The sequence below is a fragment of the Rhinopithecus roxellana genome, chromosome 1 (assembly GCF_007565055.1).
Source record: "Rhinopithecus roxellana isolate Shanxi Qingling chromosome 1, ASM756505v1, whole genome shotgun sequence".
Lineage (NCBI taxonomy): Eukaryota > Metazoa > Chordata > Mammalia > Primates > Cercopithecidae > Rhinopithecus > Rhinopithecus roxellana.
The window spans coordinates 76,796,316-76,824,025 of record NC_044549.1 but is presented as its reverse complement, the minus strand read 5'-3'; the positions used below and the strand labels follow the sequence as shown (position 1 = coordinate 76,824,025).

Here is a 27,710-nt window from a genome sequence, read left to right as displayed (position 1 = left end):
CATTTGTGGGGTGGAGTGACAAGGACATTTGCCAGATCCCTTAGGGAAAATATGAATGGCCTTGGAGGGGTAAAAGCTGAAGTGTGTTGCACCAAGCACAGCAGAAAAACAAACAAGAAAAACTATGCAAAACAATACACACACACACACACACACACACACACACTAGCAGTTGCAACCAAAAAAAAAAAAAAAAAAAAAAGGGGGGAGAGACAGGTAAGACAATGGCCATGAAAGACAGGTACTACTGGTGGCTCAAAAGCAAAAACGAAAACAAGTTATTCGAGAGCAGTCCATTTTCCAGCAAGCCAAGGGCCAGGTATGCTCCACTGGACTTTCTGACCTTGAGCATAATCAGATAGACAAAGAACAAGGGAAGAGTCTTTGGTCTTTCCAGAAATCACAAGGATGTTGGTAAAAGCAAAAAACCCAGGGTAAACCCTCAAGTTCTGGATATTTGATAACAGCCACATTTTCATCCTTCAGTGAAGATTTCTTTCTTTACCTGTTTTTTGAAGGCTCTTGCTCTTTCCTTGGGCTCCATATTGAACTCATTCCAACTTTCCCTTCAGTCTCCCTGGCTCAAATGTCCTAAAAGTCATATTTGTGCCTCTTATCTAACAAATGGCACTTCATATCCAGGTTGGTGCCCAGCTATGTGGAACTCAGGCAAGACGTATTACATTACTTACAGGGGGAAGGGAGGAGAGGAATTGGACAACAGTGGAAGAGCCTTTGTTTTTTCATGTCTTACTAGCAATCTACTAGATATTTTGCTGGAGCAAGGTGCCCTACCTGAGATTAACCCAGAGTGTTATCCTTGCTGTCTATATGCTTAGTGTTTTGCCCTAGCATCAGTAGTTCCAGTCCCCGCCTTGGGCCTCTAGGAAGAGATGGATTCAGACATTGCTTAGAAGTCTAGAAAGAGGAGAAAGAACAGAGGAAACAGAGAAAGGTGGAAGTCGTGGATCAGAGAGGACCCCCAGGAGCTCTCACTTTGTTGCAGAGATCAGGTGACTCCTAAGAGCATAGTAGCTAGACTGGTGCCATGCTTTTAACCTGGTGTCTTAATGCTGGCTGTACATGAGAATCACAGAGAAGCTTTTAAAGAGCACAAGTGCCTGGGCACTATCCCCAAATCAACTTAATATATAATTTCTTGGGCTGCAGCTTGAACTTAGGGGTGTTTTTAAAGGTTCCCAGGGGATGCTAACGCACAAGATAGTTCAGGTCCATGAATTCACTCCAATGCTGTGCTGTAAAGGTAACTGCTATGTAGTAACTATCCTTTGGGGATTATTCATGATAAAATAAGACAAACAAAACAAAACAGGAGAAAATTGGAAAATAAGAATAACGCAGACATATGGAACTCTACTCAAAAGATATTCTTATCTCCTGTTTGCAATGGCTTTGCAATTTGAAAAGTATTTTAACATATTGTATTTTAGTTAATTCTCAGAAAATCCATTGAGGTCCCTATTTTGGTAATGAAGAAACAGCTCAGAAAGGCTGAAGACACTGTCCATGAACACAGAGTGGAGAATCTTGTGCTCAACCTGAAGTCTTCTTATTTCAAGTCCAGAGTATGACAAAGGCCCCGTCAGGAACCTTGAAAGAAGAAGACTCCTATGGCAGGCTGTATTTTCCCCCTTTTCCCTGGATACATGACAACACTGAATTTGCATTACCGGGGGTAAACAAGTTCTAATGAAAGGATTTTGAGACTAGATTTTCTCTTAATAGTTGCAAGAGGCCAGGCATGGTGACTCATGGGATTACAGCAAGCAAAGTGCTGTAATCCCAGCACTTTGGGAGGCCAAGTTGGGGGGATCACCTGAGGTCAGGAGTTCAAGACCAGTCTAGCCAACATGGTGAAACCCATCTCTACTAAAAATACAAAAATTAGCTGGGCATGGTGGCGCACGCCTATAGCCCCAGCTACTCGGGAGGCTGAGGCAGGAGAATCGCTTGAACCCAGAAGGCGGTGGTTGCAGTGAGCCAAGATTACACCACTGCACTCCAGCCTGGGCAACAGAGCGAGCGAGACTGTCTCAAAAAAAAAAACAAAAAAACTCTTGACAGTTTTTGAACATGAGGCCCCACATTTTTATTTTGCACTGGGCCCTGCAAATTATGCAACTGGTCCTATTTATGCCTGTCTCAGAGTTACTGGAAAGCTCGCAAAGAGGTAAGATCTGTCAAGGACAGCCCAAGCCTGGAGTCTGGTGGGTGCTCAGGAAGGCAGCCATGATTATTACTGTCATGCTGCTGAAGCTATTGTTCTGTGAGTTGGCTCCTGGATACTAGGTCATATGTAAGCTGGCTAGATAGACTCAGGTCAAAGAGTCAACTAAAGTGCCCAAGAGCAGCCAGTTTTGCCTCTTAGATGGTTTCACACGCTGCTGTGAGACTTTCTCAAAATTCTTTCAAGTTGTTAATTTGTTCACATAAATCAGTGGTTTTCCTTCCGCCTGCACTACAGACCCAGAAGTGGACGTTTTTTCCCTCTAATGGCACTTTCAGGTAGAACAGCCAATGGGTCACGAGGTGAGTGGTCAGAGTAGTCAGGGGAAAGGTCTGCTGTCACCTAGGCTTGCTTCCCAAGCATCGCCTTGCTTCCCTGGAGAGAGGCAGCAAAGTGACCAAGGGAGAGAAACAAAGGGGAGGTTATGAAGGGTGGTAGTGCTCTCCTCTTGGAGCTCTGTCTTTCTGGAGAAGATGGTTTGTGGGGCTCTTGTGCATTAAACTTATTTCTTTCTTTTTTTTTTTTTCTTTTAGATGGAGTCTCGCTCTGTCACCCAGGCTGAAGTGCAGCAGCATGACCTCGGCTTATTGCAATCTCTGCCTCCCAGGTTCAAGCAATTCTCCTGCCTCAGCCTCCCAATTAGCTACGATTATGGGCACACATCACCACGCCCAAAAAATTTTTGTGTTTTTAGTAGAGACAGTGTTTCACCTTGTTGGCCAGGCTGGTCTTGAACTCCTGACCTCAAGTGATCCACCCACCTCTGCCTCCCAAAGTCCTGGGGGATTACAGGTGTGAGTCACTGCATCCGGCCTGAAATTTGTTTCTTTAGGACTGGGTACAAGCCTAAGATAAAGAAACTGAGGGCCAGCCCAATACTGTCCAAGATGCTGAGATGAGGGGTCAGCACAGTAAACTGATCTCGAGTTTCACCTGGTCTAACCACAGCACCAAAGCAACGCAGCCTCATGTAACCCATGTTTGGGGGTGGGTACATGACTTCTGACCCAGAGTGCTGTCAGTTACAGCCAACTATATCCTTTCACTGCTTCTGAAATATAGATCTTCTCTGAATGACAGGACTGTCAACCTTATGCCCTGAGCAAGCACTGCGTACTGGGAAGGGCAAGGGCACGAATGTGTGATTGCAAGGACTATGGTCCTCCGACACTAGAGACCCATCATACAGTGTCACAGGAAGCCGTTAGGGAGAGAAATGTAGATGAAGCAATATTTGGTGCCAAGTGGAAAGCAAATTCAAGACAGAGCAAGGTTCTACAACAAAAATCACGGCTGCAGTTCACAACTAACTGAGCTCTTCATACGTGCCAAGTTCTGTGCTAAGAACTTTATGCTTATTATGATATTACTAGCTCTGACAGCAACTCTTGGAAGTAATTATTGTCATCTTCATTTTCCATGTAGAGAAACCAGTGTTTGGAGAGGCAATCTGACTAAATCAAGCAGCTGGTAATGTCAGAGCCTAGATTTGACCCCAGTGTGTCTGACTCCAAAACTCAAAGTCTCAACGCTCTACTGGCCCCAGTGAGGAGGTCCTTCAAAGAAGCCCAGGAGGTTTGTCAGCTAGCTCCTGGATGACAGCAGTTGCTGTAACGAGTTCCCAATCCTTCCTTTTTCTCAAATATGTTGGCTACTCTTATTGTAAAAGGAAGTTCTAGATGCATGCCAACTGTACTTCACCCACATGAAGGAGAAGACCAGAGGTTCAAAATTCCATTACAGCCTTTCTCTTTCTCCCACCGAACAGTTTGAAAGGAGTATCCAAAAGGAAGAGGAAAAAATAGGTTTGTTAAAGAAGCTGAAAAATGTGCTTTCAAATGAGAAACACGTGTGCGATTATTCTTCATCTTTTGTCTCCTCCCCCCACCAAGTTGAAAACAAGTTAATATGATACAAATGCACACATCCACATAAAGATAGGAAGAGTGAGCGGTGCCCTGGATGGCAGGCCAGGAGCTGCTGCAGGAAGCTTGAAGAAGTGGTGGAAAACTCCACAGCCACTCCAGCCCAGATCCAAGCAGAGTTTTCAAGCATGTGTACAATGACTCCTGGCAAAGAGGAAAACTGTACTTGAATTTTTTTTTAAAGGGAGGGGAGCAGGAGGGGACGATCTGCTACAGGCAGGCCTGAGAGCAAGCAAGTGTGTCAAAATTGCAGAAGTGCTGGCGCTAGGCCAGTTTTTTATATCATTTCTTTTTTTTTTTCCCTCCCTTCTGGCACAAACAAGCTATGGAATTTCAAAAACTGGGTCATCATTTTTGAATTCCCTGCTTTCAGCAAAGTGCTCAGTTGGTCTTGTTGACTAGCTTAAACATCTGATTTCCTGAGCTAACACTTCCTAGCCATTCAGCTGCAGGGGACTAATAAACCAGGGGCCGATGTGCAATGGATCTCTCAGGGAAGCTGGAGGGCCATCCTTGGATTTCCTGCCATTACATATTTAATAGCATCAAATATGCCCATTAAAGCACCACTTCAAAGGCTAACATTCTTCCCGGTAGGCCAAGGGAAGGGAGACAGCACAAACTCCCAGGGAGACATTCTAACACCTGATCTCATGGGATGATGGCTTTTCCCAGAAGTTTAGGTGTTCCCAAAAGCATGGCTGGCCTGCCCATGAGGGACATGGGGCTGTAAGGAAGCTGTTCTACACAAGTTTTATTCAGGATCAGTGAGAGTTCTTACACCTGGATGAGTAGTCAGTATCTGCCACCTATGGAATTTGGCACCATCTAGGTTTTCTTGCAGAAGCAGACTTAAACTTACCTCCATCAAGAGCAGGTTTTGACAATTTTCACTTGATTTTCTAAAACAACATCAAGAAGTCTCTAAATACCACCTTTCATACCCAAGTTCCAGATTTCTAGGAAGCTTCCCAGGTTCATCAATGGGAGACAAAATACACTCCACCCTTCTGGCCAGGTGAAAACCTTTCCTACTTCTTCGCAGTGACTTGCTTCAGACTGACACAATCACATCACAGTGCAGCCTCCTACTTCAATATTGGCCTCCAATAAATGCTCTGCTGGGTGAACAGGAAACTCATTGTGAGCTGAGTTTCTAAGACTCTAACACTTGTGCAAGAGGCATCGAATTTCGGCGAGATCTTTTGGAGCATGAACACAAGTAAAAACCAGCTACGGGGTCAAGTCTGGGCTTGCTTATTTGACCTTGGTTTGTTTGATTTTATTTAGGAAAACTTTTGGGGGGAATGCAGTGGACCATAAAACCCTTACCTTTTAAAGGAGCCCATTGTTAGCAATTTGTTCATCACAGCTCCCTCGATCTCACCAAAAAAGTCTCCAGTCTATGGGGAAGAAGACATAGGAGGAGGTGTAGATAAATAATGTGCCCAAACAGGAGAGAAGAAATGAAAAGGGACACAGTCTGTGTCCTGGAACTGACAGAAGCAAAAGGCAGGTTTTCAGGACAGTGGAAACGGTTTTAACAGTCATGAGAAGTTAGGGGATTATACAGCAAACGAGTGAGCAGATGTGAATGCTTCCATGATACATGGGAGGGGGCTGCATAACCCATGCGGAATGCTGAAATTAAAACATGCATGCACACACATGTGCACACACACACACCCACTACCCTTGGATGGAGTAGGTAGTAATCTGCACATAATCCCTTGTGATTAAAATACTACTTCATATAGGCAGAAACAGGCTATGAGAGGGCTTCCTACGCACTAATAAAAAGAATTGTTTATAATTCCTGGATGACCTGTTTAGGGAAATACAGCAGTCCACTTCATTAGCCCTATAAATTTCCTGCAGTTGAGAATCCGTCCTTTCTCAGAATCACTTTTTGAGGATCACTTTCATTTTGTCATAGGCAGTTGACATGTTGACCAAGAGTAAGACTATCCAGTCCCTTGAGGAGACGGCATGGCCAATCAGACTTCTAATGGCTTACCCCCATACCTGAGGCTGTCTTAAGGTCATTCGAAGCTTTGCAGTCATTCCCCACCACCAGGCTGATGTTTTTGTAAGTCTACTTCTTGGTGCTGGCCAAGATTTGCAAACTTAGAATGGTGGAATGAAGAATTAACATCCTCATGCATGCCCTCTGAACTTCTGGAGCCACTATCATGCAAGGTGTCCCATGGGGGAGGGCGTATGCAGTGCATGGAACAGAGCCTGCAGCAACGGCCTTCTGTCAACACGCTGAAATGAGCCAGTGTTGACCAGCAGAGAAGTCCCATCTCTACTCTGCGTGCTCTGAAGATTTGTAGCTTGTGAGTGGGTGGGTGGGTGGAGGGCACTGCAATAAGAATCCAAATGACATAAATTCCTTAGGCTTTGTATTAACTAAACGCCAATTCCATTGCAACTAACTGAATGACCTCAGCCACACTCCTGGGAGTTTTCAGGCAGCAAGACATATATATATAAACTTTGGCAAAATGTAAAGGGGGAGAAAAGGAGGAAGAAGGAAACAACATTTCTCTGACTGAATATTGAGCACTTCCTTTTTCACTACAGGGAAACTTGGAAACTTTTGCAAACTCTGTGGGCGTGTACTACTGCTAGGAGCAAGAAGGACATTTGTATTTTGTGCGTGTAATATGCCAGTTTCAATGAAACTGGTTGTTAGATGAAGAAGAATTATCCTAATTGGGGCGCAGGAAGTCAGACAACATCAAACAAGTCCAGGCTGAGCAGGCTGGCAGGCTCACTGGGTCTATTGCAGGTCTATTCCATGGAGAGAAAGAGCAGAGAATCTGTAGTGGCCGTGGCTGCTCATGGCTGAAACAGGGTCACTGTTTCCTTCATTTGTTGACTGGTCCAGGACTCACCCCTGGAAGACATCCACTGCATCCTTCCTGAGCCCCGGGATCATTCCTATCTCAGCCCTACATGAGTAGAGCAGAAGATGAGAGCTCCTCCTTCCAGGCAACTAATTTGCATTCTTGCTCCATAGATTCTTGAAAGCCTATGTTCCTCCTCCCAGTCAAAAGGGCATATAACTATGGGTCAAAGGACTTTCCTGCTGTCTCAGGGACTGGCCTTGGTTCATGGGCCCATTCATCCTATCTAATGTCCATCGACTGTCCCATGTCTAGTGATGTTCAGCATCAGCAGAGACCGGGAATGGGCATTTTGAGTCTCAATAGTGCAACCAAGGTGCATTGAAAACTCCTACAACATTCTCGTAAAATAAGACAGGAAATGAAAGCACAATTCCTCAAGTTTCCTGGAGCCCCTGTTTATAAATCACCAAACCATTCATTTCAGACCCTAAGAAGCCACACTTAAGGACAATTAACTAATTGATAAGCAGTGAACCTATCATACTGCTGACTACTAAAGAATTTTAAATGATTTAAAAGAGACTTCATTATAATGTATTAGTATACTCAAATATTTGAGTTAGAAGAAATCTTACATAGTCAACCATCCTCATTGTACAGAGTCTATCTAGAGGTCTAGACAAGTTAAGGAACTTGCTGATGATCCCAAAACTAGTTAAGGAAGAGAGCTAACATCAGAAACCACCTTCTTCCTCTGATGGTGTTACTTTATTATATGCACTGTTGAACTTGTTTATATTCTACCTTTTTCTATATGTTAATGTAATTTCTAATTGCAGGAAAAGTTTTAATGCAGAAAATTTGAATGGAAAAACCTGTTTGTTTTTCTATTAGAGTACCATTGACTTTAACTCTTATTTTGAGTTCCAGGTAGATTGGAGATTTCTGTGCTCAAGCCCACAGCTTGGTTTCTTTTCATCTCTCTCCCTCCCACCCCTACACTGCACGTGGTGCAGTCAAATGAACAATATTCCTCTTCCATCTCTGGATCCTTGTCCCTTGGTGTTCAGAGCCCAACTTGTTAATCCTTGAACTCAGATAACTGATTTTTAAAAAGCAAAAAACCAGAAAGAAAGCCATAAGCAATAATTATGTAGAAACATACGTGTATGTGTGTGCACACATATGAAGATGAAATATCGGAAGGAAAAAAACCTTACAGTTGCCCAAACTATTTAAGGCACCCCACCCTCGAGGCAAAAGTTCTTTATGTGGCACAGACAACTCTTTGGCTAAGAGTTCTATAAATTGAACATTTTATGAGTGAGAGAACAGACCCTGGCACTGTCACCCCCCTTCGCCCCCCACTGGGAGGTAAAAACTCTTTGGGGCCTGCTGAGAAGCAGACTGTGGCATTCTTAGAGGGATGGAAATAAGGTTTTATAATCTCCTGCTATTACCTCCTAAATAAAGATCATTGTCTCAAGGTTTTAACACCATAATTTGTTCCCCCTGACCCAAGCACATTCTGAGCTCCTTACTTTGAGTTGGTAGAAAATTTTCACTCACCTGTGTGTAGTCTTCAGACACCAAAATAAATCCATTATTGTCTATGAGGTAACAGTTCACAGTCTAGAACATTAAAAAAAAAAAAACAGCTTCAACTTCGGGCCATCACACTGCTTTTAAACAGAATGACACACTTCCAACCTGAGATACACTTATTTTTTTTGGAAGACAATTGTTTTTAGGCAATTGCAAAAGCCTGCTGGCTCTAGGCGTTAAGGCCATGGTTAAGATAACCCTGGTGTTTACTTTGCAAAACTAACAAACAAAAATAAAACACTGAACAAGTCTTGAATGATCCAGATTCGGATAAAAAGCATATGCATTAAAAAATGATGAATTACAGTTTGTCTTCCTTTTTTTTTTTCTTTATATGACCTGAATAGTATTTCCCAGGAACAAAGTGCTCAGAAGCCCCTGAGCCTGTATTGGCAGTTGAAGTGCAGGCTGCTTTGAAAGCAAAACGCCAGCACAATGTCATTACTCTAATGATGTATTAATGAAAACACCGTGTCAGCTCAGAGGACCATCAGGGGACCAGGTAATATTTTTTAATTTGTTCATAGACTGAGGCAGGGGGGAAGGGGCAGACTTCTGTTAAAGGGGCCCCTCAGGCCTCCTAAAGGTTTTTAAACTGTGTTTTTAATTGGGAGCTGGATTTGGGGGCAGGGCTGTTAGCTTTTGGTAGCTCAGACTTATAAATTGTAGAAAGCAAGGTAAGCCCAAACCTCTGCTTCCCCCACACTACTTTAATCTCAAGTGAATGATTTGCTACAGGCTAAGTTTTAATTACAGTGCTGTGGAGTTTAAACTTAAGGTTTAATTCCGTCCTTGATGTAACTCAGTTTCTATTTATTGCAGCTTTACATACCAACTGCAACATTTAATTTGTAACATATCTTTACTCTGAGCTAAATTCCGCCCAGCTCCAGGCCACCACGGGGCTGATGTTTTCTGGGACATTTGCCTATCCACAGGGGTGGTTTTGGTTAGGCACAAAAGGGCAGCAGTGAGTTGGTCAGAAAAGTCTGTCCTTTATTACTAGACAGTGACTGTGCAAAATCAACAGAAAATTAAAAGCCCTGCTAGCACCTTTTATAAAAGAGTTGGCTGCTCTGGTGAACAGCAGAGTTTCTCACGGTTATACAAAGGGATCAGATGAATTACTTGAGTAACCTGTTCACAGCCTTGCTATTTGAAGAAGCTCTTGGCCTCAGGGACACTACCTTGGTCCTGGAGGGAGTCTTGATAAACCTTCTCCATTGTCAGGAGATAGCATTATGGAAGCAATCTCATAGAGCTGTGTTTCCAATATGGTAGCCACCAGCCTTATATAAATTTAAATTTAATTTCAACTTAATTAAAATTAATGCAACTAAAAATTCAGTTCCTTAGTCACACAAGTCACATTTCAAGGGTTCCACAGCTACTTCTGGTTAGTGACTACACTTCTGGACATTTCCATCATGGTGGAAAGTTCTTTTGGACAGCAATGCCTTAGATTATACTAGTACTACAATGAGTTTTAACCTAGTCTACACTGGGTCATAACAGACCACTCTGTAACCTTGCTGATCTGAATGTCATTGTCAGAAGCATTTGAACCAGAGCAATTCCATCTTTAGGGGCTGGAGAAAATGAGGCTGAGACCTACTGGGCTGCATTCCCAGAAAGTTAAGGCATTCTAAGTCACAGGCTGAGATAGGATGTTGGCATAAGATACAGGTCATAAAGACCTTGCTGATACAACAGGTTGCAGTAAAGAAGCTGGCTAAAACCCACGGAAACCAAAATGGCAATGAGTGTGACCTCTGGTCGTCTTCACTGCCATACTCCCACAAGCGCCATGACAGTGTATAAATGTCATGGCAATGTCAAGAAGTTACCCTATTGGTCTAAAAAAGGGAGGCATGAATAATCCACCCATTGTTTACCTTATAATTTTAAAACACCATGAAAATGGGCAACCAGCAGCCCTTAGGGATGCTCTGCCTACGGCGTAGCCATTCTTGGTCCCTTTACTTTCCTAATAAACTTGTTTTCACTTTACTCTATATACTTGCCCTGAATTCTTTCTTACATGAGATCCAAGAACCCTCTCTTGGGGTCTGGATCAGGACCCCTTTCCAGCAACATCTTTCTGGTGAATCTCAAAGGGATGATACTGAAGAGACCCCCGACCCAAAGGAAAATCATCTGCATGCACCAATTGACTGACTTTGGGTAAGTGGGGTGCATGTAACTGGATAAAGGATGGGACTGGGTTAGAGGCCCAACTTAGGGGAGTTAGAGTCTCTCCCACGGCAGGGTGGGTTAAAGGCTCCTATTAATGAAAGGCAACGACGCTTGATCAAACTTGGGTTCAAGGCTCAACTTAGGAAGGTTAGAGTCATTCCTAGGATTTAGGGGTTAGAGGTCCCTCTCAGTAAAGTCTCACTCAGCTAAGAATGGGTTTGGCACTATGGAATGTTAACTACTATTCTCTTTGGATTAATCTGTCTTGCACTTGTTGCTAAGGGCTATGGGTGACAGGATTAGGCATGTACAGGACCACAGGACGTGGGGAGATTTTTCCTCCCCACAAAAAGGGAAACTTGAGAGCTGATGGGACTGCCAGAAAAGATGTCTTCACTACTGACAAGTAGCCACCTGAACTTTTCAACTTCGCTGCAATAGGCGGGTCTTTCTCTGGCCTCCCTGAGCTCTTCACTTTCCCCACCCTGCCACAGGCAATGCTTTGCTCTCTGTGCTTTCCCTTTCTTATCTTTTCTGTTACCCAGGGCCATCATCTTGCCCAGAGCCAACAAGTTGAAACTCCTTGTCAGAGACTGGATTAACAATGATGGCGTCCAATGGGGGACAAGTATGAGCCTTGCCAGTTTGATACTGGGTGCTAAGCAGAGGGGCTAATGTCTGTGTTTTGTCACATGTATTTTGCTCTGGTCAGAATGGAAAATCATTTTCCTTTGTGTTGCAGCTTGGCTCCCAAGGCTGTGGTCCAGCCAGCCCAGTCACTAGGGCCGCTCAGGGAAAGGAAACCTAGAATCCTGGGATGCCAAGAAAATGGTAAAAATTTCTTACCAGTCAGACTTCTATCCTCTTTTTCTCTCTCTCCCCACCCTACTTTCTCTCTCTCGCCTTCTCCCAACAAGTTGAATGAATGGTAAAAAATCACTGTTTAGGTACAAATCCTCTGTAAAGGATTTATCCTCTGTTAGGTAAAAATCCTCTGTAAAGTTTTGATTAGTGGGAAAAAGGATTTGTGAGGCTAGTCTTAAACTGTGGTGAATCTGGTGTGTTGTGTGTGTCTTCCTATATTGTTCTGTCACAAAAGAGGGAAAGAGGGGTACTCTAGGATAGAGTGCGAGCCTAGGACTCCTATAAGCCCACTGTTTAAGAGGGCGCAGCAAACTGGTCAGTTAAAACTTTGCTGCACATCCCTGAAAAAAAAATAAAACAAAACTGGATGACATTTCCGTATTGTCTTGCATATCCTTGGAAACATGACTTCATAATCATGTGACTGTGCTTCTCTTTTCCCAGTGGCAGCATGGGTTCAAGGTTCAATTCCTGCTTTAGGAAATGAGTTCTTTATCTTCTGCCTGTCTGTGTATTTATATGTGTTGTATGTGTAATACAAAAGAGCTTTGATTCATTGGCTTACAAATAATAGGTGCTTAAATCAAGTATTGTCCAAAAAGTAAAAAGTGTAATGTCTTTTAGTTCAGGTGACTTTAGTAATCTTTGGAAAATAAAGACAGTTTTGAAGATTATTGATAAAATAAAAATATCTTCAAAAATACAAACATCTGGTCTAAATTATGCAAGTCAGATACTAGCTTTGCTAAATATTTTGAGGTCATAAACTGCTTCCTTGACTTTTGAAAATTGTTCAGCTTACCAATTTTGGAGCATGAGATTCTAGATAAGTCCTGGGGACATGTGGAGAGTCATGCCCTCCAGCTATGCTGGAAACAGTCAGACCTTCTGGTGTCCTAGGCTCAGCACCTAGTACATAATTAAAATCCCTTGCTTACCAAGGTTTTTACCGAAAGTAAAAGTTGCTAAGAGTTAACACTGTAACGTGTATTTGAGACTACCAAGGAAACAGTTCTACACGCAAGGTGTGTAAGAAAAGTAGAATATACTTTTGGTAAAAAGATTGTAAGAAGTCATAGGAATGTGGATCTTTCTGCCTAGATTAAAGGGTTAAAGGACTGTTTTAAGTTAGGATAAAGCTAAAAGTTTGAATGACTTGTGGAAGGTTTGTAAAAAATTAATTGTAAAAGAAATTCTGTGTGTGGACATTGACTAAAGTTAAAGAGGTATTATTCAGTTTTTCTGTAAATTAAACATTGGAACAAAAGCACAACAGGTTTTTCTCAGAACACTAAACTGCTCTTTCACAAAAAAAGTAAAGGGTTATACAAGGTTTATGAAAATCTTACCTTATGGTCAAACTGATTAAGATTGAATACATTTGTCTATAAAGTTTTATTAAGAATTGGATTTAACATTAATAGTACACTAATGCAAAGGTAAAACTTGGCTTATTTGGTATAAAAATCATCCAGGAAGCATTATCAAATGTGAAATAGTGTTTGGCTTTCTTTGGGATATATTTGTATAGTTGTGTTATTGGTATGTGTTCCAAAATTATAAGAAGCTCCTATAATTCTAACATAGCTTAGGGTATGTTGTTAATAGTTACAATTGTTATGTAAAATTTGGATGCCACAGAAGTAATCAAATTTCCTTATCAACTGTGACTTTAATGGTGGCTGTCCTAAGACTTTTTATCATCCACAGACAATTGTTGTCTTGTTTTAATCTTCTTCAAAAGATGGTTTATAATCAACTATAGAACTCTGACAGGTGCTATTGAATGCAGGTTTCTGATAACGTTGGGGATTGTGACATTAGAGGAAGAAACTTTCAGGACTCTCACAAAGAGCTGAAATGTTCATGACAGAACAGGAGTTCTGTTCAATCAGTACAGGAGTCAACTGCATGAACTGAACTAATAAAAAACTGAAGTAATATTTTTTCTTTTACTTTTTTGCTTAAAATATTGTTGATCCTTTTTGTTTTCCAGGGCCAAGAAAACTTTTCTTTTGAGTTATTTACAGCTTTTAACAATTGAGTAAACTATACTTCTGTGAAAAAAATTTAGAGCATATTTGTTTCTCTCTACCTGGTTTCACCAGAATTTGGCAACTATTTGAGAGTATCTTAACTTATGGCAATATAGTTATTTGCATAAGTGCAGTAAGAATCTGTTTTCTTTTCTAATAGAATACAACTGGAGAAACTGGTTATTTTACCAAGGCTTTGACGGGAATGGTGTGTTTACCAAGGAATCAAACTTGACTTAAAGAGCCAAGAAAAGCCCCTTGAAAAAAACTAGCCTTATACCTTGTCTACACAGTCCCTGTACAGGGTTCCTGACCTGTGGTAAGAAAAGAATGTCACCTTCTGAAAGGTCCAGGAGCCTCAAGTTATCTTGGGACCTCAAAAGGAGAGGAATTTACTCAACTCATAGGTATTTGGGGTACAAACCCATGGCTAGGCTTGGCTTTAAAAAAGTCTTATCTGAGATCCCCTCTGTGGAACAAAATTTCGTCAAAGACAAATTTAAAAGCCTATGTGAAAAATAATTATTCTTGCTGTACTTTATACAAATAATCAGGCCAAGTATAATAAAGCAAATTAGTCTTACCATGATTTGCCTCTAGTAAAAATGGGAAACTAAAGAGAGAAAAATTACGTTTCAAGAATTGTGGTGGGCCGGGCGCGGTGGCTCACGCCTGTAATCTCAGCACTTTGGGAGGCCGAGGCGGGCGGATCACAAGTCAGGACATCGAGACCACGGTGAAACCCCGTCTCTACTAAAAATACAAAAAATTAGCTGGGCGCGGTGGCGGGTGCCTGTAGTCCCAGCTACTCAGGAGGCTGAGGCAGGAGAATGGCCTGAACCTGGGAGGCGGAGCTTGCAGTGTGCCAAGATCGCGCCACTGCACTCCAGCCTGGGCGACAGAGTGAGACTCCGTCTCAAAAAAAAAAAAAAAAAAAAAAAAAAAAAAAAAAAAAAAATTGTGGTATACCTGTTATTAAGTTCTAGTCTCATCAGTTGATTTTAAGTTTTTTTCCATAATTTAGGCTAACCCTGTTCATTCTTGTGAACTAACCAGTGATCTCTTGACTGCTGCTCAGAAGAAACAAGAGGGATGGGTAATGTAAAAATTTGGATCAATATTCTAATTCTGGGCATGTATTGGAATCAACTAGCAACCCCGTATCAGCTTGGTTCCAATATTTGCCCAGTTCATGGAATGCCTTATTTAGTTTACTTGGGATAATTTTACTTATTTTGTTTTACTGTTTTGGAATACATTGCTATTGTACTCTTTGTGTAGAAATGCTGGACAAGCTTACTAAATGTTTGCTTAGACTGAGCACTTTTTAGTCTTCTAGATATCATCTTTTGTCAGAACTCAGAGTTATGAACGGCCCTTGCCATACCAATGCTTTCTGATTGAGCTCCTCTCTACTCTGAAGGCAAGAGACCCAATAGTTAGGCAGGAATGGTATTGCCCCTATTCAGCATGAAGAAGTTACAGAAGATGCATCTTTATCCCTCTGCAACCCTTAGGATTAAGGGTTTTCTTATAAAGGGGTGGGGGGAATGTTAGAGGTGTTTGAACCAGAGCAACTCCATCTTGAATAGGGGCTGGGTAAAATGAGGCTGAGACCTACTGGGCTGCATTCCCAGATGGTTAGGGCATTCTGTGTCACAGGATGAGTTAGGAGGTCAGCACAAGATACAGGTCATAAAGATCTTGCTGATAAACAGGTTGCAGTAAAGAAGCTGGCTAAAACCCACCCAAACCAAGATGGTGATGAGAGTGACCTCTGGTCATTCTCACTGCTACACTCCCACCAGTGCCACGACAGTTTACAAATGCCATGGCAACGTCAGGAAGATACCTTATATGGTCTAAAAAGGAGAGGCACGAATAATCCACCCATTGTTTAGCATATCATCAAGAAATAACGACAAAAATGGGCAACCAGCAGCCCTCAGGGCTGCTCTGCCTATGGAGTAGCCATTCTTTTATTCCTTTATGTTCTTAATAAACTTGTTTTCACTTTACTCTGTGGACTTTCCCTGAATTCTTTCTTGTGTGAGGTCCAAGAACCCTCTCTTGGGATCTGGACTGGGATCCCTTTCCAGTAACATCATGATGCTCATTCTGCGGATACAGACACTGAGGCAAGGGGAGGCTAACCTCTGTTGAATCAGTAAATACTGTTGAGTACAGAAGTTGCCTCCATATTCAGATATTGTCAATATTCAAATCCCCACAGTTGCATATAATGCCACAAATCATCAATCATCATAACCTCTACTCCTAATTATAAACTTAGTCCCTATTCCAACATCTCTAACTAATTAATACTCTTGCTATTAGACCTACATCTTTGGTCAGTATCTTTCTGTTTGCCTAATATTGTAAATATTGAGCAATGCAATACAGGTACAAGGCAAATAGATTATAAAGTCAATTGAACATCTTGAGAAAGAGGCAAGATTTCATGAAGTCCATAAAAGTAATGTTGAACAGCTCCAATCACACAGGAAGCCATTGGTACATCAGAATTTGTCAGAGGCAGAAAGATGAAAAAATACTTGCCACAAAGAAGACATAAGACGTACTTCCAAAGAGAATAATTTCAACAGCAAAGGACTAAGAAAAGTACCTGGGAAAATTGATCAAATTCTTTACTGTATTTGACCCTTTTTGTGCTCATTCCAAGAAAAATCAAATGTAAAGTGAAGGACTTCATACTGTGGTATTTTATCATCTTATCAGAAACACTAAACTCTTGGCCCCTAAACCCCATTTGTTTCTGTGGAAAATTAGAGTACAGTTGCAAATATAATCTAAATTTATTTAGAAAATAAGCCCAGTTTCATACTTTCCACTTTATTTAGAGAAAAATATTCAAAATAATGTTTTATTATTTTCTGTAAATATTTGGTTCTTTTTCTGACCTTTCTTCTTAGAACGAGGCCCTCCTTATGATGCTCCTCATAACAGCCAGCAGCAGTAGAAGGGAGATCAGAAGATTCACTTCTCAGGCGTCTGCCCTGCTCCCTCCCACTCCTGCTTCTGGTGTGGAAGCAACAGAGCTGAGAGCTCTGGAGCAGCGGCAAACACTGTTTTAACTCAGAACTTGGAAAACCAAGCTGCAAAAATAGGGGAGTGGCCACCTTGGGAGAATACCAGATGAAAACTATCACACAAAGAGGTTTTTCATAAAACATGACTGTCACTAATAATAATAACAATAAGAATGTAAGAAGAAGAATAGGAGGATGGCAGCTACAGGAGGACATCAACTCATGAAAACCTCACTTCACAGTGTCAAGCAGGGGATTTTTCTCTTGGAAAGAAGAGAAAACTGAGCCCCAGAGGTGTTCTCTTCTCCAAGGTCACATACACACAAGTGAGACTTGAGTCCATTACTATGGGACTCCAAAGCCCACACTCCTTCTACTGGCTGACCCCCACCCTTACTTTCTAAAAGACAGCAGGACACAGTTAGGGTCTAGGGATGCTGCCTGCTCAAGAAAGGCTTTCCTTGTTTGAAAAAAGCAATCCCTTTATATAATGTGTATGTGTGTATCTATATCTATATCTATATCTATATCTATATCTATATCTATATCTATATCTAAACTCTATGGATATCTAAGACAGACTTTGGCTGACACCTGCTACCAAAGGAAACCACAACAAATGGCAGAAAAATCAATGTACCAAATATCTGGGGTGTTATTATTGTGGCTGAAAGCAAGTAAAAACAATAAAAGAGACTGACATCTGGGTCAGTTAGGTCAAGTGGTATCAACCCCAATTATAGGTTCCTAGACTCCCTAGGCATAGCAATTCTTAAGCTAATATCTGAACCAAGACAAAGCTTAGGGGGATTTTTCTATCCGTATCTGCAACTTGCTATGGAATAATCTATGGAAGAAAAAAATAAGTCCATTATAGGCTAGAGTCTAAAAATACACTTAACGAACCACTCATTTTGGTAAGATTGCTCTACATCGTAGCAGACAATGATGGGAAGAGGAACAAGGCGGAGAACTGGCCAGGGCTCCTGAAGGACAACATGCCCAAGCTTCCATTTCCACCAAAGGGGGCCACTTACTTTTTTCTTTTTCTTTTTCTTTTTTTGAGACCGAGTCTTACTCTGTTGCCCAGGCTGGAGTGCAATGGTGTGATCTTAGCTCACTGCAACCTCTGCCTCCCGGGTTCAAGTGATTCTCCTGCCTCAGCCTCCTGAGTAGCTGGGATTACAGGCATATGCTGCCACATCCAGCTATTTTTTGTGTATTTTTAAAATAGAGACAGGGTTTCACCATGTTGCCCAGGCTGGTCTTGAACTCTTGGCCTCAAGTGATCCTCCTGCCTTGGCCTCCCAAAGTGCTGGGATTACAGGCGTGAGCCACTGTGCCTGGCCTGGGCCTCACATCTTCCCCAGCAAAGTAGCCACATTTCCTGTGCATGGGCTGGGGAACAGCATTTATTTCTTCTACACTGAGTACCAGTTGGTATTTATTTCTTGTATCATGCTTCTATTTAACACTATTTTAAGTCAACTTTTCCCTCTTATATTAAGATTCCAGGACAGAAATTTGGCAGCAGAGAAGATGCCTTACCATACTTGTTTATGGCTAACTTGGAATTTCAAGGTCACACTGAGTATAAAAAGACTTGTACACCATATCAAGCAAGAAACAGGTACTGCCGACATTGGGATTTACAAATCACTGAGGAAAATTACACGTCCAAGGCAGGGTGCTGTGTCATCGACATAGACCTTGGTCACTGAATCTGAAAGGTGCCACTGCAATTTTTTTTTGAGATGGAGTCTCACTCTGTCACCCAGGCTGGAGTGCAGTGGCGTGATCTCAGCTCACTGCAACCTCTGCCTCCCAAGTTCAAGTGATTCTCCTGCCTCAGCCTCCTCAGTAGCTGAGACTACAGGTGTACACCCCAATGCCTGGCTAATTTTTGTATGTTTAGTAAAGATGGGATTTCATCATGTTGGCCAGGCTGCTCTCAAACTCCTGACCTCAAGTGATCCACCTGCCTTGACCTCCCAAAGTGCTGGGATTACAGGTGTGAGCCACATTTTCTTTATAGACACTGCTGTTACTTTGTCTAACTGTAAACATTAAAAGGCAAATTGAGTGACAAGATGACTTTCTAAACAGACCTCCCTGTCAATGACCACTTGGATTAAAATATTATTGAGAAGTAGAGTGGAGTGGAGTAAGCCCATTGGAGTTAGGGAGTCAGAGTGCTGGGTTTATGGATAAATCAGGACAGAATTAGCTAGAATCCAGTCTGATCAATTGTTTTTTCCATGTCACTTTACAATAAATAATATTCACTTGCCATCTCCATATGACCTGTCCAATAAAAGGAAACAGGGGAACTATTTTCTCAGCTTTCCCTCACTGTGCTACCCTTTTCTCCCAAATTAAGCCCAACATCTTAGAAGATGTCTATCTGTCACCCTGCCCCAAGGGTGCACTAAGAAGTTGAAGAGCCTGGAGAAATTAGGAGCTCAAACAGACACATGTAAGCACCTACTCCACAAATACCTTTGGCAAAACATCTGGGGATGAGGTTGTTTTAAAAATGCAGCACTAAAGGCTGGGGTGGAGAGCACAGAGGGAAGTTGATGTTTTAAAAAAGGCATCTTCCTGCAACTATTCGGATGGCTCAGTATTACTCAGAGAAGTCTGATTCTTAGTCACAGAGGTGGATCAGGTAGATACCTGAAGTTAAAGCCTAAACCCAGGCCATGGCAATTGGGCAGTCACAGATTGGAAGGGTAGGGTGCCTGGGAGTGACAAATGGCAGTACTAACCTTGCGTACCTGGAAGGGGTACTAGCCTAACGGCTAAGACAACAGTTTGAGAATCAGAGACTATGACATTTGCTATGGGTGTGACCTCGAACAAAGTCTTTCTAACACTTGGAATCTGTTTTCTGATCTGAAAGATGGAGATAGCAGCAACTATTTCATAATGTTGCTGAGAAGATTAAATGGGAGGGTGCATGTGAAGTACGGAGCATAGTACCTAGTGCATAGTAAGTCCTCCAAGAACACAGGCTTCCATCTGCTCAGCAAATGTTTATTGGTCACCTACGATGTATCATTTTTACAAGTATCCTAATGCTACAACTTCACAGTTTTTCAGAAAGGGAAGTTGTTACATAGTTTATAGCAGGAGGTCCTGGTCATGGGCTGATCTTTGTTGCTTTTTGCCTTCTGTTTGGAAGGATGCCTTTTGTTTGTTTTGATTGGTGAAACAACTCACTTAGAAACCTGGTATTGTCCTGCCTGCTGTCTTCATTTGTGGTGAGAGACGGTGAGAGAAACACACACACACACATTAGGTTCTTGCATCTGAGAGTGGGACCTGAATCTCTGTACCTCAGGCACAGGAAGGTGCCGCTCCTTGCTACTTTTCTCCAGGTCTCATGATCCAATCCCTAATATTTCCATTGTGGAATACGCTTGACACTTATTTCACATCATTTGCTCTATCTTTGCATTAACTAATGATCATATCAAAAACACTGTCTTTTGAAAAAATGTATTGCAGAGGGATCACTTGGGAAAGATGTGCTTGGTAGGGGCCACCTGTGCCCCCCTGTCCTCTGTCGCTATTCAAATGATCCTCAAACCCACCCTCTGGTTGAGCTGGGCGGTCCAACATGCAGGCAGGCGCCTGGCTGCCTGGAGGCAGCCCTTCTCGTCGCCCTGTCACATAATTCAAGCCGGTTTTCTGATGCCAGAGGAAATGCCTACAAGGCCTCAAAAAGTCTTAGAGATTTTTTAATAGGGGTTATTAGCTTCTATTCCTTTGGAACAAGAAAGGGTAGAGCTGATTTTGATCATGAAGTTTTCGATCCTCTCACTGCCCTCACACCTCTTCCAATGCCTCAGTAGGAGACACCTTCTCACCTTCCACCGTCTTTGCCAACTCCTGGTACTCTCATCAGGCGATGAGAAGTGTTGCACAGGTGAGTGGAAGAAGATACTGGATGCAGTGAGGAAACACTAGCACCTACAGGTCACACTGAGATCAGAGATGAACATGACCCTCATTCCTCCCTTCTGTCCCGAATGCTAACTGTGTTTTCCTTGACCACAGTGACCCTTTGCCACTTTGGTGCCTCTACAGTGGTGTTCTCTGCTTGCAAAGCTCTTCTCAGGCTTCAGGAATTGTCTTCAATGTCATCTCCTTCTTCATTTGACTTAAATGTTACCCCCTCAGAGAAGCCTTCTCTGACTACTGCATGTCGGTTTACTCTGCAGGACTTATCACAATTGCTGATCATATAAGTTTATCTCTTCTGCTAACCAGTAAGCTCCAGGAGAGCAGGGCATTTTCTGACTTTGCTTCCCGTTGCCTGCCCAGTGCTCAGCCAGGCACCAGGTGCCTAAGAAGGGCTTGGTAAAGATGCCTTGAAGGAAGGAGTGAGTGTGTAAACTGTTGCCTCGATGGCTCAGAAGTTAACATTCACCCTGGGTGAAATGGAGCTCCTTAAAAGTCAGCCCCATAGCCAGGCCCTCCAAGTCACATGGCTCAGGTTCTGACTGGACCAACCAAAGATGCACCTCTACAAGATGGCAGAGCATCTGGCACACTGGCTCCACCTACCAGCCAGGGCACTCCTGCCAAGGCCCAGAGAGCGCATTGATGGGGGAGACAAAGGGGTTGGAGTGGATCTAAGGCTATGCCTGTCTGATAAGCCTGAGGGAGTTGGGCAGGTCATAAGTGCAATGGAGAAGCCAGAAGCACTGAACTTAATGAGCCCCCACAGCTGTTTTTAATGGGGACCTGATCATTCGAGGGCAGTTGGGGGAGAGGAGGAATATGGTCTCATATGCCTAATTAAAAGTTACAAAAAAGAGAATAAAACATGGCAAGAGTCTGCTGAAACAATGGAGAGGGGCCTTGCTGAGAAGGCAGGGCTGACTTTTCTATTTAAAACAGTATCAATTGGTTGCCTGGAGCCAAAATTTAAGAGTCAAACAGGACAATGGATGACAGCTTCAAAGTACAAACTCAGGACATTTGAGCATCAGATCAAGTTCAGAAATCAGGGCAACTTCAAGGCTTCATTTTCAAAGCATGTGAACCTTTAAATGACATTTGAATTGGGGTTTATCCCAACGGTTGCTAAAAAGAATATTGTTAGTAGTGAGCAAGAGGTCACAGCCCGTGCTCACTATGCCCAGGGGAAATTGTCACTTGCCTAAAGTGTATATACCATTGCTGTCTGAGGTTTTAAATCCAGCAACCTGAAACCACAACATGGAAGAAAACATCTTCAGAGTTTTTTTTTTTTTTTTTTTTAAATTTATAACCAACGTTTATTGAATGCTTATCATTTCCAGGAGCCATACCATGCATTGTTCATATCTTATCTCTTCATTCTTCACCATTACTCTGTGAGGTGGATATTGCTATTCCCATTGTATAGCTGAGAAAACTGAGGCATGGAAAGATTTGGAAACTTGCCCAAGGTCACTTATTTTATTACTGTCAGACTCACAACTCGAAGCTAGTCAGTGTAAATAGTTTTGCCTTTAACCACCAGGTTAGACCACCTGTGAAAGCAGTCATTGAATAATGGACATATATTAGATATTTCCAACTCTAAGCGGAAATCCATTTCTACTTGTTTTTATATGAGGATGCACTGAGGCAGTGTGGGTTCTGGGAAGATTACTGTCTCTGGCTTTAATTATAAAATTGTTTAACCAACTATCCAACTGTCTATCCAATCAACCAACCAACTACCTAACCAACCAACCAATGAGCCAACCAACCATCCAAGCTACTGCCCTAACCATCAGCCACTTGTCCAACCATCTGTACAATCAGCCAACTAACCAACTAACCATCCTCATTCCTCTTACTGTAAAATTGGATTCATAATTATACCCACTGTGCAAGTGAAGAGCTTAACATAGGGCCTCAAGACACTGATCAATCACTATTACTATTGAGTTGTGTTGTTCTTGAGCTGAGCATTCCAGTAAGACAATAAATGTCTCAAAGACATGGGAGAGGCTTGAGGCCCACTCCACTATCCTACGAAAATTATCCCTGAACTTGCTGAAAAGGGTGTGGACCATACAACTTTACAGAGTGTTCTTTCCTAAGGGGAAATTAGTTTTGATCTGATGATCACAAAAACTTGGGCTTCTGCAGAAAACTTTGCTGACTGGCCTCTTTTTTTTTTTTTTTTTTTTTTTTTTTTTTTTTTTTTTTTTTTTTTTTTTGATACTGTGACTCATACAATGATTATGATTTTCTAACCAGCAGCCAGATCTTCTGGGACCTAGCATTTTGTTTTAACTTCATCCTGGACTTCCTTTTATATTTCCTTACTTGTTTTTCCTTTGTCCACTTTTTTGAAATCTACTTCCTAATCTATGTTTTCTGGGTTGAAATTGTTTGGTTAGGATTTCTTAAGTCCTCGTGATAACCAGAAGGAATATAAATATGTGACTATTTATAAGGTCTGGTTTACATATTGACTGCTGTTTCGCTGATGCAGAGAGAGAAAGGCTACCTCAGGAGAAGTGAAGTGAAAAGGCCACCATGCTTCTGCCTGCTCCATGGGGCAGAGGGTATGGGATGGGATGGTACAAAAACACAAGGCAGATGGAAGCACTTTGGGTAGTGGCACAGGTTCTTCTTCCATTGTGCATGTGTAGGATTAAAATCCCTCCTCCTAAAAGACAGAGAGAGAAAGAAGAGAGGAGAGAAGAGGGGAGGGGAGAAGAGGGGAGGGAAGAGGAAGGGTGGGGAGAGGAGGGGAAGGGAGAGGAGGGGAGGGGAGGAGAGGGGTGTGGAGGAGAGGAGAGGAGAAGAGAAGAGGAGACAGAGAGAGAGAGGACAGGAGAGGAGAAAGAAAGAGAGAAAAGAAAACAGGAGAAAAGCGTTGTAGGAGAGAAGCAGTATACTAGAAAGAAAAATTCTGAGTTTCAAAGTTTTTAACTCCTAGATTTTTTGTTTGCTTATTACATGAAGTTAGCTGAGTCACTTAATTTCTCTGATCCTCAGTTTTTCTTATCTGTAAGATGGGTCAACAAGTCCTACCTATTTCACGGGTTGTTACAAGGATGGAAAGAGATTAAGGCATGTAGAAAAAGGTCTGAGAAGTGTAATGTGAGCTTCAAACAGTAGGAGTTTGTATTATTTCCTACAAAATGTCAAAATTCCAATAGTGCTGTCCATGAGACATTTAAAGCACATTTCCAGCTGTCATAAACTGCTGGGAGGTGGGGAATGACAACAAAAAAGAAACAAAGCAAATAAAGCAAATGATTATTTTTTTTAGATTGGCCCAGTGCAATGTGTCAACCTGGCCCTGTTTATAAGGGCATTCCCTCAGTCATAAAGCACCATCTGTCACCTTCTCTCCACAGGGGTAGAAACAGGACCAGGAGGCCATCTTACCTCATCATCGCAGCTGATGGAGCATTTGCCATCCAGGGAGGCACACTGTGAAGGCAAAAAGCAGAGGGAAATGTGTTACTATGTTCCTTGGGCATCCCAGTGTCTGCTGTGGCTGCCACTGAGCTACTTAAGGACAAGCTATCCAAGTCATGGGCTAGAATTCAAATACCCAATTTCATTGAAAAGGAATGCTCCATGATGTGTCTGGTCTACCATCTCTGGAATCAATATCAATTCCAAATAGTAATGTAAAATAAAAGATGTATGAAACAGTTGGTGGGGGGGGGGCAGGCGCTCACACCTGTAATCCCTGCACTTTGGGAGGCAAAGGCGGGCGGATCACTTGAGGTCAGGAGTTTGAGACCAGCCTGGCCAACATGGTGAAACCCCGTCTCTACTAAAACATACAAAAACTACCCTAGTGTGGTGGCAGGTGCCTGTAATCCCAGCTACTTAGGAGGCTGAGGCAGGAGAATCACTTGAACCAGGGAGGTGGAGGGTGCAGTGAGCTGAGATCGCACCAGTGCACTCCAGCCTGGGCAACAGAGCAGGACTGTCTCAAAAAAAAAAAAAAAAAAAAAAAAAAATTGAGGGGGAAGTTGGCTCTTTTTTATCTACTTTATGTTGTCATTAAATAGTAATGACATCTTTTGAAGATCTCAAATCTTTTGGTAACTAAAAATATAATTATGTAATTATTTAATATAAATTCATTAATTCTCAATGACTTTAAAAAACCCCTGTCTGTCTGCTTAGTTTATAGTTTCCTAAAGTATTTTAATTTAAGGGATGATAAACGATTCTAACATTTATTCTTGGGCAGATGGAAGCAACTTATCAGTGGCCCTTTCTACCAAATTACTCAACAAATACCACCGAGATGACTTAGCACAGAGAGCACAGCAAAAAGAAAAAAATGTTCCCAGGTTCTCCAAGGTAGACCCTGTGAACAAAGAAGTCAGATATATGTTTTGGAGAAACTAGTTATGTAAAGGGTTTCACAATTTTGATAATGAGATTCATAAGTAAGTAACCAGGCACGACCATACGATTAGGAGAAAGTCAGTATGAAAATCACACAAAAGGCCCCAATACTTAAAAGAAAAACTCCTTTGGAAGGTCACTATCTTGATCCCACAATTAAAGCTGTTCCTAGGAGCAAATTCCCTGCTTTGCTCAGCATGTGGTGTCTAACATGCTGACAGCCCTTTATTTTGCAGTGAAATGAAAGGTAATCTGAGCAGCCGGCAGTTCTTTTTACAAACATTCATCGGAAATCTGGCACTTTTAGGCTCCAGGTACCCAAATGTGAACACCTGTATAATAACAGTGTCACTAATGCTTCAAGATGCCGATTATAACTTACCTGTCTGCTGGCAGTCCAGAACTTCCTTTGGAAAAATTCAAGTTTCATCTGAATGCCTACAGCTGGGACAAGTTATAAATAAAACAAGGCATTAGTGATCCCTTTACACAATTATTTAAGATTATCATTGAAAATTATCCATCATGGCAAGAAGCTGATATAAGCATATAAAATAAAATGTACAGTGAAGCATACAACTAAAACATTTTATCTCTCAGGTAAAGAATTCTCAAGTTTACCTGCACTCATAGAACTCTCGATACAAAACAAACAGCACAGTGTAGATGGCTCTAAGGAGACATGTTACTTTGGCGTTTCTAAAATTCATATACTTGCACCCCTGCCCCATCCCCACCCCAACACAACCTGAGAAGAGGAAAGAAAAAAATTCAAAAGATCACTATTACGTCAGTTCCTGTATCAGCTATTACTGTTTGAACTTGCATGTCTAAAATGTGTACTCTGCATGTATTTTTGAGACGTAACATTTGAAAAGCAGTTGTCATGAGGCTGGTATTCAGAAGTGAGTCACTTCACTATAATGTGACTTAGTTTAACTGGCCTCCTAGAGTCCACATCTCAAGGTTCTTCTCTCCCATGGAACTTTGGTAAAATTATGTAATTTTTTCTTTGTCTGTGAAAAGCTTCCTAAAGCAACAGCGAATGCTAGTTCTAGTGACAGAAACAGCCAAAAAGAGAAGAGGTTAAGAATGTGACTTGGAACTTAGGGAAGTGAAATTTAGTGGAACCTCAAAACTATAACATGAGGAAGTTCATCTTATTTTTCTCCACGAAGCCCAAACCACTTGAAAGACTTGAAACCATCTCAGGAGGTAAAATGGAAAAACGGCAAAATGCTCCTCAGTTGGTGGGAAAACTTGAGAGGCGTTCGGCAGAGTGAGACTACAGGAAATACTGAATTCCCTGGAGCACGTCATTTACCCCAGCGCAGTTTTGCAAACTTTAGTCTGCTGCACATAACCTCCCAATTTTTGCCATATCTGCATACCACCAATACTCTTATCTATTTTTCCACATTTCTTTCTTTTGCTTAAAGACCTACAGTAATTCAACCTAAATAACACTGGAACACCCATCAAAAGAAATACACAATTGTAAGGAAAAAAATCACTTAAATACTCTTAAAATTTTGCGTGCCACTATATTGGACCTCCTATTTGGGTAATCATAGTTGTGCTGGCTTCAGGAACTTGGAGATTCATAAAGGTCTCGGGCTGTTGTTACCCTGATAACTATCAAGGGCATTTCTACTTCCTAAAGAAATTGTTGAAGCAAGCCCTGAGAGTAAAGGTTAACTGGGTGTGTACCTTGGGAGAGATTTGCCATCTGTGTTTGGACTTAGAATTTCAGACTCTAGGATAAAGACTAGAGCAGTGCATGGCTGTAATGTGCAGAATATGAAAAGCTTCTGAAATGCACCATGTCGGTGTCCCAGGATCATTCTGCTCTGCCCTTAGTGTCCTTTGTTCTCTGGAACACAACTTCCCCAAGAATGAGGATCTGTTCTTGCTCCCTGCTGGACCCCTGCCCCCAGCAAGATGCTGACTACACAGATGACCCATCAGTATATGCTTGCTTTTTAAAAAAGCTTCCAAGTGATATTATAGTCAGCAGTTAGAGAGAAATATAGAAGAATAACAGCTGTGTGAATTGTTTGTTTGTTTGAGACAGAGTCTCACTCTGTTGTCCAGGCTAGGGTGCAGTGGTATGATCTCAGCTCACCACTGAGAAAATTTTTCTTTTGTTTTCATGGAGAAAAATAAGATGAACCTCTGCTTCCTGGATTCAAGTGATTCTCATGACTCAGCCTCCCTAGTAGCTGGGATTACAGGCGTGCACCACCACACCTGGCTAATTTTTGTATTTTTTGTAGAGATGAAGTTTCACCATGTTGGCCAGGCTGATCTCTAACTCCTGGGCTCAAGTGACCTGCCTGCCTCAAACTCCCAAAGTGCTGGGATTACAGGTGTGAGCCATGTGGCTAGCTTGGGTACGTTTCATAAGTGTCCCAGATGATTCCCACGCACAGCCAAGGTGGAGGATGGCTTTAGTAAATCAGCTGTTGGGGATCTACTGTGATGCAGGCCACTTGGCCAGACTATACAACACAAGCTGTTCTTCCCGGCATTGGAGGACGTTTCAGAGAATGCCTGAAGGA

The 27,710-nt window shown here is 42.1% G+C and overlaps 1 protein-coding gene across 2 annotated transcripts in view; it reads right to left on the bottom strand.

Annotated features, from left to right (window-relative positions):
* CACNA2D3 (calcium voltage-gated channel auxiliary subunit alpha2delta 3) overlaps positions 1 to 27,710 on the bottom strand; it is a 958,335-nt gene that overhangs the window by 80,630 nt on the left and 849,995 nt on the right. For both annotated transcript variants that reach the window (XM_030926087.1, XM_030926131.1), the window contains 4 exons: positions 25,532 to 25,593; positions 24,166 to 24,210; positions 8,598 to 8,660; positions 5,506 to 5,576 (listed from right to left, as the gene is read on the bottom strand). In XM_030926087.1, coding sequence (XP_030781947.1) covers positions 5,506 to 5,576; positions 8,598 to 8,660; positions 24,166 to 24,210; positions 25,532 to 25,593 — 241 coding nt within the window. The remainder of the gene's footprint in view (positions 1 to 5,505; positions 5,577 to 8,597; positions 8,661 to 24,165; positions 24,211 to 25,531; positions 25,594 to 27,710) is intronic.